This window comes from Chironomus tepperi, unplaced genomic scaffold (assembly GCF_022539635.2).
Source record: "Chironomus tepperi strain 1889 unplaced genomic scaffold, CSIRO-AGI_Ctep_v1 contig_479, whole genome shotgun sequence".
In the NCBI taxonomy this organism is placed as follows: Eukaryota; Metazoa; Arthropoda; class Insecta; order Diptera; family Chironomidae; genus Chironomus; species Chironomus tepperi.
In genome coordinates this window covers 507,251-519,645 of record NW_027226601.1, presented here as the reverse complement: position 1 = coordinate 519,645, position 12,395 = coordinate 507,251, and the positions used below count along the sequence as shown (strand labels likewise).

Sequence of the window (12,395 nt, the reverse complement as noted above, 5' to 3'; positions counted from 1 at the left end):
CTATCTCCATTGTATTCATTCCTTCTACTCTCCCAAAAGACATTTTGACTGCTATAACAATTTTTGATACAGTTAAATGAAAATGATATTCAGTCGTATGTCGAAATGTTTATCGAAAATGACTTTCATTTTATGCTTCATGCTCGCTCACTTGAGAATATTGACATAATCTACTGATAGTTGAAGATACTCGTTATATCTAGCTTCATTTACTTTTACTGAATTAATTTTTATTGAGACAATAAAGAGAATATTTTGGAAATTGTCAAATTGAGTGGATTGTCATTGTCTTTTACTCTTTTTTGTCTAAGGTTTTATTTGCGAAACAAATTGACAGTAATTAATTATATGTACAGACAAAGTTTGGAAGGCTTACTTGCTGTCTATTTTAATAATAAATGCTTTCATCCTAACTATCATCTTTGTGACTGACTATATTTAATTAATTAATTCCTGGAATTTCAGTGAATCTTTAATGGATGGAGTTGTTGAACTGTTTTTTGTGCTAGATGTCTTTAAGGCTTTGACTGATATTTTTAAATTGGAGAATGATGACCTGAAATTGACCTTTGGGAGTATTGTAATAAAGCCTATAGCAAACTGTAGAATGCTTCATTAATCCTTCCATGGATGTAATCTCAACCTTCGCTTTTTGGTCAACAATCTTCAATTTGCTTGGATTTTTTGACAGAAAAATTTCCCGAAAAACTCCGTCTCATATAAAAAATCAAAAGACCTTCCTCTAATTCCACTAACCCAATAAGCTGTTATTGGTCAATAATTTATGCGTTACAGAACCCCACTCCCCACATCCCGACCCCTTGAATTTAATAAGTGAATTGTTAATTGTTTCCCAAATTTTTACTTGACTTGAGTACTAAAACATTACTAATTAAAAGTTTAAACAACTACTTGGAAGCACTTGAACATATGGCTTTGGTGGAATGATTAACCAGAGTTTCTGGGATCAGTCTCCAGTTATCTCTAGGGCTTCAAAGCCTCGAATTGAAAATCGATGAAATTTATTAAGAATTGTAAATAAAATTAATTAGGGTTCCTACGGTAGGATACCCTAAATTTCCCTAATTTCCGGCCCCAGATCAACAACAGCACTGTACATTGAGAGAGTAAGTTGAAGACTTCGAATTTTATCATCCATAGACTTTATTGCCCTTTTTATTGCATTCTCGAGAATCTGAAGCACCGACATTGAGCTACATGTTTACTGAATTCCTAGAAAACACACTGTAAACTGTAAGTTAAAGCCTATAAATCATCATCAAGTCAATCGTCATAAATCTACTGTCATGAGATAAGATTCGGTGAATCACCGGAACAAAAAATTCTTTTACTGATAAATGCCCCACATTATCACTGTTCCTTCCTCGATTAATATTAAGTACTTGTTTTCATTTATAATCTTTATTAGCGCTTTATCGCACATAAAGCTGTAATCCACGCAAGATACTAAAGTCATCAATGTCATGTGTAACAAATTTAATCATAAACCAGCTGCAATTAAGTCAATGGGCTTCCCGAGAAATTTAAGCTAAAAATAACTTAATGACACGAGCACGGACGAGTGGTCAGTATCAAAATCTGGTTCTGCATATCTTCAAGCATCTCAGCAACTTCCTTCTTTTGATCTTCAAACTCTTTCCTCAAACTTTCATTCTCTTTCTCAAGGTTGTCAATTCTCAATGTCATGTTCTTGTTCTCTTTTAAAATATCATCAATGATACCCAAAAGTCTTTCATTTTCATCTCTCAATTCCTTGAAACTTTCCCGAAACTCTTCATGCTCCTCCTCGATCATACAAAGTCTTTCAAATATGTTTTGATTTGAACATCCTGGAGGTAGTGGACGTTCTGTTGTTGTTGAAGTTGTTGGTGTCGTTGTTGTAGTTGTTGTTGGCGTGGTTGTTGAAGTTGTTGGCGTCGTTGTTGTGGTTGTTGGTGTCGTTGTTGTGGTTGTTGGCGTCGTTGTTGTAGTTGTTGGCTTTGTTGTTGTAGTTGTTGGCTTTGTTGTTGTAGTTGTTGGAGTTGTTGTTGTAGTTGTTCGTGTCGTTGTTGTGGTTGTTGGCGTGTCGTTGTTGTGGTTGTTGGCGTCGTTGTTGTGGTTGTTCGTAACGTTGTTGTGGTTGTTGCTTTAAAATAAATAATTTTTAGTCACCAAAATAAGAAATAAACTTGTAAACATAATTTTAAGTAATAGCAAATAAATAAGGGAGGTTGGAGCCGGGGGCGTAACCAGAATCATTGTATAGCAGAGTTGAAAAACAGGTGTCCATGACAGGCAAAAACCGTACAAATTCTTGATAATTTATATGGATTTTCTTACGAAACCATACAAATTATCAAGAATTTGGTAACATTTTTGCCTGTCACAGGCACTTGTTTTGCAACTCTGTTGCATAGGATATGCCAATGTAGAAAAGAGGTCTCAAAAAACCCCTAGCATATTGAAGAATAATTTCCAAAAAGGAAAGTGTGGAGATTTGACCCCTAAAAATCCGCCTAGATACGCCCCTGTTGTAAGCAAGATAAGAGTGGGGTGGGATTATTAATTAAAATGTCACAATATGCCTTACCAGCCATAATTTCATCGAAATTTTCAAAGCACTTTGCCAAATCCATCCTCATAAATTCTCTTGTCGGTGAATTATCATAAATATCTTTATCGACACAAATATTTATGTTCATTGTCAATGTCATTACTATCGTATTGTCTATAAATCTCTCATCAAAAGCATTAATTTGATTATTTGCAAAATCGACATTCTTTAATTCCTTTAAATATCCAAATGAGTCTGAATTGATGACTTTAAGTTTATTGAAGGATAATGTGATGTAAGTCAAGTTCTTCAAGTCACTAAACACATTCACTGGAAGCACTTCAATTTCATTGAGATACAGTTCCAGGTATTGCAAATTTCCAAGACCCAAAAACCATTCATCTTTCAAAGTTTTGATTCTATTAAAGAACATGAACAAGTTCCGCAAATTTTTTAATGGCTTAAAAATTCCATTTGGAAGAGTTTCGATGTAGTTAGCACCTAAGTTCAAGGTATGAAGCTCCTGCTGAGCTGAAAATAAATTTTCAGGCATAACTGTCACTTTGTTCTTTGACAGTACTAAAAGTTTAAGCTGCAAATTTTGCTTAAATGAATCCACATGATACGATGTTATGTTGTTGCCATCAAGGTTCAGTTCCTGTACTTTTGTGCAATTTTTGAAAGAATCTTGTGTGACTTTATTGATGCCGACAGTAGGAAATAAAATTCTAACCAAATTTTTAAACTTTCCACAAATCTTTGAAGGAACTAAGGTCGTGTATGAGTCAGCAGTTGGGAATATTTCAATAACATACTCGTCTGTATATCCACTCAAATGAGTTCCATTAATTGTATTGAAATTATTAAGTCCATTTGGATTGTAGATTGTCAATTCACATCCATAGCTGACACCATGAATTAAAAGATAGTTGCAGCTTAATACTTGACTTTGGATTGTGACTATTTGTAGACTAAGAATCACAAAAATTAATGTCTTGACTTTATCCATTTCTGATCAACTGCTGTAAACAAAAGACTACTTAAGAATGACAATGTGGAACTGACTTTGTAATTTTAATGGAATTATCAGTCTGTTCATTTTGTTTGAATTAATAAAAGCAATAAAAAGATAAGATAGCTTTTTGCAAAAGAAGTTCAGTTATTGTCATTTATTGGAATAAATCCATCACCATTTTTATTGATTCTGGAGGTAATTGAGTTAATGATGGAAGATATGACTGACATTTAAGATCTTCATTTATGGAGGGGAATTCTCTTATTATTATTATTATTAGGTTTGGATGGCAACTTACTTACTTACTTCGATGATCAACTGTGATCCACGACTTCCTTCAGATGTCTCCCTGATTATCGCCAACTTTTACCTACCAATTGCCAATACCAACTGCAACACTGTCTCTATGGACAGCTTCCTTCGAGGAGTTCTTTGGTCTACTAAAAGCTCTTTTAACATCCAAAAAGTCTGATTTAAAGACCTTATTTATTGAAGCTTCTACAGGTTTTCTAATAACATGACCAGCCCTCCATCGGAGTCTGTTTACTGACTCTGAATAAAACACGGACAGCTTTTTTGAGGCCAACCATCACTTTCTTTGGACGCGAATACACAAACCAAGTTGATGTGACTAGAATCATCAAGGAAGCACTCATATACGACTAGACTTTCATTCGGATCGAACCTGATTCATTAGTATCGAAAGGAATATGCTCCATCCTCTACGCTATACCTGCTTTATCGATGCCTATAGATTTTTCGTTATTTTATTGAACCTAAAGCTGGAATGATTTAGCTGATTTAGCATGTTGCTTTTCTTACACGTCATTAATTCCCCTTCTTGGTTTCAAGTTCTTTGTCAGTTAGAGTATTGCCTACCTTCATAAGTTCTTAGCAAAAACTGCAATAAAATCAGCAATTACTTTAGAAATGTGTCATGTATAATTCTCGAATCAAACTTGATGATTGCAAATTAACTTTTATCTTTATGGCTTATTTTGAAGTTTTAACATTGTGATTTTTATGTTTTCCGTGGCGTATGACATTGCTTCGTAATCAATCAAAACGTATTAATGATAAGCAACTTAAACAAATGTTACGAACTGATTATGAATGTTGAATTTTATTGAGCAATTCACTTTGCAATTATTGGTTGGAAATTGTTATTGCGGAAATGCCTCACTTATTGCGTAAAGTGGAAAATGAGCTTGACTTCCTTTGCATGGATGGACATTGTATAGAAATTATGGACTCCTCCCAACTTTGGGATATTTTCCTCGGAAAACCTTAGAAAATTGAAGAATATTGTCTAAAAAGGGAAAGAGATGACCCCCTCCCCCTAGATACCCCCTTTAAGAATCTTAATATTCCTATAGATGGACATTATTTTTGAACAATCCTTTAATTCTTAGTACAACTTTGTGGAATATAATTAAATTAATTTTCTGGTGATGGCTTGATAATGGCTCATTAAATGACTTGAACAAACATTGATACAATTGATATAACTTTTTGATGATCAAACAGTATGACAGGCACATAATTCACGCAAAATTAAATTTCACTTTCTTTTTATGACAAGTTTATAAATTTTATTTCGAATTTTTAGATTATTTAATTAAAAAGTAGGAAATTCATAAGGAACACTACAATGACTACTTTGGCAATACTTATTCCAGTGGCACTATTAGGAGTTGTGGTTGGTAATTTTGTTGACGTGTAGGTCGATGAAATTGTTGATGGTTCTGTTGAAGTAATTATGGATGGATCTGTTGATTCACCAGTCGATGGTTCTGTTGAAGTAACTGTCGAAGGATCTGTTGGTGCACTAGTTGAAGGTTCTGTTGAAGTAACTGTCGAAGAATCTGTTGGTGCACTAGTTGAAGGTTCTGTTGTTGTAATCGTTGATGGTTCTATTGAAGTGATTGTCGATGGATCTGTTGGTGCACTAGTTGAAGGTTCTGTTGAAGTAACTTTCGAAGAATCTGTTGGTGCACTAGTTGAAGGTTCTGTTGTTGTAATCGTTGATGGTTCTATTGAAGTGATTGTCGATGGATCTGTTGGTGCACTAGTTGAAGGTTCTGCTGTTGTAATCGTCGATGGTTCTGTTGAAGTAACTGTGGATGGATCTGTTGATGCACCAGTTGAAGGTTCTGCTGTTGTAATCGTCGATGGTTCTGTTGAAGTAACTGTGGATGGATCTGTTGATGCACCAGTTGAAGGTTCTGCTGTTGTAATCGTTGATGGTTCTGTTGAAGTAACTGTGGATGGATCTGTTGATGCACCAGTTGAAGGTTCTGCTGTTGTAATCGTTGATGGTTCTGTTGAAGTAACTGTGGATGGATCTGTTGATGCACCAGTTGAAGGTTCTGCTGTTGTAATCGTTGATGGTTCTGTTGAAGTAACTGTGGATGGATCTGTTGATGCACCAGTTGAAGGTTCTGCTGTTGTAATCGTTGATGGTTCTGTTGAAGTAACTGGTGAAGGATCTGTTGGTGCACTTGTTGAAGGTTCTGCTGTTGTAATCGTTGATGGTTCTATTGAAGTAACTGGTGAAGGATCTGTTGGTGCACTTGTTGAAGGTTCTGCTGTTGTAATCGTTGATGGTTCAATTGAAGTAACTGGTGAAGGATCTGTTGGTGCACTTGTTGAAGGTTCTGCTGTTGTAATCGTTGATGGTTCTATTGAAGTAACTGGTGAAGGATCTGTTGGTGCACTTGTTGAAGGTTCTGCTGTTGTAATCGTTGATGGTTCTATTGAAGTAACTGGTGAAGGATCTGTTGGTGCACTTGTTGAAGGTTCTGCTGTTGTAATCGTTGATGGTTCTATTGAAGTAACTGGTGAAGGATCTGTTGGTGCACTTGTTGAAGGTTCTGCTGTTGTAATCGTTGATGGTTCTATTGAAGTAACTGGTGAAGGATCTGTTGGTGCACTTGTTGAAGGTTCTGCTGTTGTAATCGTTGATGGTTCTATTGAAGTAACTGGTGAAGGATCTGTTGGTGCACTTGTTGAAGGTTCTGCTGTTGTAATCGTTGATGGTTCTATTGAAGTAACTGGTGAAGGATCTGTTGGTGCACTTGTTGAAGGTTCTGCTGTTGTAATCGTTGATGGTTCTATTGAAGTGATTGTCGATGGATCTGTTGGTGCACTAGTTGAAGGTTCTGTTGAAGTAACTGTCGAAGAATCTGTTGGTGCACTTGTTGAAGGTTCTGCTGTTGTAATCGTTGATGGTTCTATTGAAGTAACTGGTGAAGGATCTGTTGGTGCACTAGTTGAAGGTTCTGTTGAAGTAACTGTCGAAGGATCTGTTGGTGCACTAGTTGAAGGTTCTGCTGTTGTAATCGTTGATGGTTCTGTTGAAGTAACTGGTGAAGGATCTGTTGGTGCACTTGTTGAAGGTTCTGTTGAAGTAACTGTCGAAGAATCTGTTGGTGCACTAGTTGAAGGTTCTGTTGTTGTAATCGTTGATGGTTCTATTGAAGTGATTGTCGATGGATCTGTTGGTGCACTAGTTGAAGGTTCTGCTGTTGTAATCGTCGATGGTTCTGTTGAAGTAACTGTGGATGGATCTGTTGATGCACCAGTTGAAGGTTCTGCTGTTGTAATCGTCGATGGTTCTGTTGAAGTAACTGTGGATGGATCTGTTGATGCACCAGTTGAAGGTTCTGCTGTTGTAATCGTTGATGGTTCTATTGAAGTAACTGGTGAAGGATCTGTTGGTGCACTTGTTGAAGGTTCTGCTGTTGTAATCGTTGATGGTTCTATTGAAGTAACTGGTGAAGGATCTGTTGGTGCACTTGTTGAAGGTTCTGCTGTTGTAATCGTTGATGGTTCTATTGAAGTAACTGGTGAAGGATCTGTTGGTGCACTTGTTGAAGGTTCTGCTGTTGTAATCGTTGATGGATTTGTTTGAGTCAGAGTCGATGTAATAATATCAATTATTGTCGAGGGTACAAAAGTTGTAGTGCCTATATATTACATAATGTAGATTAAGTTTAATCAATATTTAAAAAAAAATATTATATCTTACTTCTTAATATTTCATAATTTTCAAAGCATTCTTTTAAATCAAGCTTCATTGTGTCTCGTTCCACAGATTGGTCGGTGATATCTTTATTAGCACAAGCATTACCCGTCATAAGTAAAATTTTAATTCCAGTGTTATCAATAAATTGCTCATCGATTGCATAAATCCTATTATTCTGAAGATCCACATAATTTAAATTTGATAAATACCCAAATGATTTGGCATCTATAGTGCTTAATTCATTATTATTTAAATAAAGCCTCTGAAGTCTTGTTAGATTTCCAAATATGTCATCTGGTAAGTCTGTAATTTTGTTTGTACCAAGATACAATGAACTCATCTTAATCTGATTTGAAAATAATTTTTCTGGAAGTGATACTAGCTGATTTATGTCTAATTTCAATATATTAAGTTCCTCATTGTAACTAAATGCCAGTTCATCGATTACCGCAATTTTATTTATACTAAGCACAATTTTTGTAACAATTTTGCAATTTCTGAAGGAATCTGGTCCAATTTTCTCAATTCCAATATCAGAAAGTGTGATTGTTTTAGCATTTTTGAATTTTTTGCAAATTATAGACGGGATGTTAGTAGATTTAGATCCAGATACTGCTGAAATATCATTTACTTCACCATCAAAGTATGAAATTTCATGAGTTCCACTGATTCCTATAAAGTTATCAAATCCATCTGGATTATTGATCTCCAAATTGCACTTATAAATATCCTCATTTGCCTCATAATTACAATTTAAATTTTCTTGTCCCAAAATATTTTGGAAATTCACAATGAAAAAAATTAAGGCACAAATTTTAGTGTTCATATTGCTATTGATTCGCGATTACTACTAAATGAGTGTGCAAAAGTATCTTCTTATATACGCCAATTTTTTTAACGTATTTTTTTTTATCAGTGAATCCCACTTCATGCTCTGTATTACTTGATTTTGTGACTCACTGATCAAAGACAATCGTTTACTAATTAAGTGTATCTAAAGTATTGAATGTAAAGCTATTCTTTTATTTTTATTGGAATTATTTAGTGAGATATTACAAGATGATAGATGGAGATCCATTAGAGTCAAAATAGACCCCTGAATCCAACTAGATGGAAAATTTGAGATAAATTTTTGAGAAATTTCAATTATTATCCCAATTTGTTCATGCATGTCTGTATTTTCTAGTATTTCAATAAATGGCGTACTGATACCCGAACAAAACGAGAAGGCTTCTTCACTGAGCTTTTAAGACTTCACTGAGCGCCTAAGCTCATTTATTAACAAATTGCAGTGCCTCCAGCTCAAGAGGTTTGGCCCCTTTAAGCATTTTATTAAATATAACATTAAGTGAAAGGCATCTCCATGTGGCATCTAGGCTCTTATCAAATATACGTTTTCAAGCTCTGTGGAAACTGCATGGGGAATAATAGTGAAAATTGAATAAAAACCATTATTTAATAAGAATTTGAACCTAAACGTAAAGTGGATATTTGGATTTGCATCATGCTGTACTACATGTTGTCTAATTATGCACTTTTCAGGGTGCCGTTTTACCATCTGTGTCAACAACAAATCTCCTTATTTGTTAATGAAAAGCACATAGTGGGGCGGAGTAAAACGAGGCTCTAATCAATATAGGGTCAATCAGCCTAACAAGCCGGAGTTCTTAAATTCAAGACAAGAGACCCACAAAGAGAACTAGACGGAAACAAACAATGATGGTCAAGGCTTAATTTATAATATCTAACGGTTCAAACTTCAACTCATGTAATGTGCGAACGCTTCCAAGGCCGGGGGCGTTATCAACATTAGTTCTTGAATTTCGGCACAGCAAGTTCATTATTGCAGCTACCTAACATACTCACGACTCCTAAATAATACTTAAAGTACGATATGATATCAAAAGATATAAAATATAAAATAAATTGCAAATAACTTTTTTTTATTACTGACTGATTTGCAAATTTCGGCCATAACTTTTAGTGTATTCATATCTTTTTTCGACACGTGGCTAGAACTGTTTTTAGGGAAATTGTGATTACAGCAAATATTAACTCAGTTTTAATGGTGAAATTAAATTTCAACGAAAACAATTCAGCATGTTGAAATTCATTTTGATTGCTTTGAATAGCGTAATCAATAGATAAGTAGTTTGAAGTGCAGTCGGAAGTTATTTACAATTTTTCTAATTTTTCTTAAAAATTTATAATTTAATAGGGTATTTCCAATTTCCAATAGCAATGATTCATTTACAATACTTCTTTCAATACAATATTCATAAAAAGTACGTAAATAATGACAACTTTTCCTATCATAATTCCACATGCCGCAGCAGGGGTTGTATCTTCCGTTGTATAATCTGTAGTGGTTTCACCTGTTGTTGTTTCAGTAGTATCGCCAGTTGTAGTTTCGGTTGTTTCAGTAGTCGTGCTGTCTGTGGTGATTGTATTGCCTGAAAGATAAGTTTTTAATATTTTATTGTATGAAGTATTGATGGGGTACGGGAAGTAATGTAGTATTAGAAGACTTAAAAGACACGCTTGCTGGATATGCCTCTGTATAAAAAGCTTTACAAAGTTTACTTGGAATTCACCTAGAAGACCCAAGACCAGTGTGACTCTGAGCCCAAACTATATTCGAAGGAATCAGGCTTCAAGCTGTGATGTGTCCTTTCCGGGACGTAATTACATTCTATGGTATATAAAATACCTGTTATTATAGCCCAATAGCTAAATATTCCTAAGGAGAAAGGATATTTGCTAGAGATTTTCTAATTAGACATTTTAATCAGAAATCAGAAGTATGCTCAGAAAGGCTTGATCCAGAAAGATTGTCCCCAAATCGATGTAACTCTGGTTTGGAGGCAGATTTAAGAAAGGTCGATGATTCCCAAAATCAATAAATCCCCAATTCTTACCAGTACTAATCTCAAAGTTGTTAAAGCAATCTTGCAAACCTCCTTTCTCTTCTAAGTTCAAGAAATTTTCATCTGCGCAGTTATTCGAATTCATCATCAAAGACGTTAAAGCTACTGCATTGTCAATAAACCTTTTATCAAAGGCATCAATGTTGTTGTGCTGAAGATCCATAAATGTTAATTGTGACAAATCACCAAATGATTCTGAGCTTATGCTGGATAGTCTGTTGAATCCAAGATTGATGGATAATAATAAGGTAATTGGTGCAAAAATGCCACTTGGAAGTTCCAAAATTCTGTTTGATGTCAAGTATAAAGTTTGTAAATTTCCAAGGTTTGCGAACCAATCAGTTTGAAGCTCCTCAATTGAGTTACTACTTAAATCCAGAGAAGTTAATGCTGTTAATGAGTCAAAGATTGCAGCAGGTAAAGTCGACAGTTGGTTTTGAGATAAATTAATTTTTTCTAGTTCCGTATTTTGGCTAAATGCTGTTTCGTCAATTTCAGTGATTGCATTTTCTTTGATGGATATACTTTTAGCGACTAAACAGTTCTTAAATGAATTTTCACCAACTCTTTCTATGCCCATACCGACGTAGGTTAGTGTCTTAATATTTGAAAATCGTTCACAAATCACTGATGGGATATTTGTGGTTGTTGATCCTGATACTCCAGATACTTCTTGAACAGTCGTGTCATACTTGCCAGACAAATGATTTCCACCGAATACTGCAAACGTATCTGATCCAGTTGGATTGTTGATTAACAAATTACATGCATAAGTATCTCCAGTTGTCTTAAAGGTACAACTTATCGACCTTTGTCCAAAAATAATTTTGAAATTTCCGAATAGGAAAATTAAGGCACAAACTTTTGAATTCATTTCACTGTTACCGCGCAATCACTTCTGAAGTAGAATAGGCAAATGACTGCTTATATATCCAATCTAATTATGAATTATAACCTTTATCATTATTTGGGAAGAAAATAATTTTTTTGGCGGTGAATAAGACCTAATCAGCGAATTTTAATAATGCCTAATTTATTCATAAACTTTGCATACTCAAATGTTATCTAGAAATAAATCAAAATGCATGGTAGTAAAGTCATATAAACATATTTAAATTTGATTAAGCATTCAGTACTTTATTTGAGTAATTTTAATAAGTTTAAATTAGAATTTGTCAGAATATACTGCTGCACTCATGAATAACTTGTGAAAAACTCTTTCAATCTAGTTAAGGCTGGTTCACTTTATTATAAACTAAAGATATGAACAGTGTAGTCTTAATAATTTTCGAGATATTTAAAAAAAAACTGAAAAGGATGATCCAAAATCGATCGATAGAGTCTACTTAAATACTTACTGGAACCATGCTCCGATATGGAACCTATGCTACTACAAACGGCTTTCAATCTGACATTTTTGCTGTTCTTATCACAAAGTTAACACAATTTATCCATTTTGGCATCTAACTGGCATTCTTTAAGAATCATCCTACGCCATGTGGTTTTCTAGAGCTTCAGGACGTCTTGTCCAATGTGGATTTCATCCTAGGGTACTAAAAAAAACGTATGTTTCTTACCCAACATTGATACTTTCTGCTGTATTGTGTTTTTAAAGTATGTTACCTATCCTCGCATGACTATCCGATAGGTATGCATAGATCAAATTCTTCACTGCGATTGATGATCTGTTGTACTATCAGGCTTTGGAATACTTTAATATACAAACTTACTAAATTATTTCAAAGGCCGTATAAATCAACTGCAATTCATGACCTCGCTCTGACGTTGCCTAAAGCTGGTTCTGTTGCATAATAATCGAATTACAAAGAGAGAATTCTGATTACGAAGCCATGTTGCAGCATCATAGGATTA

At 34.7% G+C, this 12,395-nt stretch overlaps 1 protein-coding gene across 1 annotated transcript; it reads right to left on the bottom strand.

The window, feature by feature from the left end:
- Positions 1-1,390: 1,390 nt before the first annotated feature.
- On the bottom strand, positions 1,391-11,433 carry LOC139099588 (uncharacterized). Its single transcript, XM_070652097.1, is given in 9 exon segments — positions 1,391-2,087; positions 2,090-2,146; positions 2,591-3,514; positions 5,240-5,326; positions 6,047-6,655; positions 6,776-7,537; positions 7,600-8,060; positions 9,851-10,049; positions 10,515-11,433. Coding segments are annotated over 9 exon segments (4,509 nt in total). The 5' UTR covers positions 11,398-11,433; the 3' UTR covers positions 1,391-1,560.
- Between the last annotated feature and the right edge of the window lie 962 nt (positions 11,434-12,395).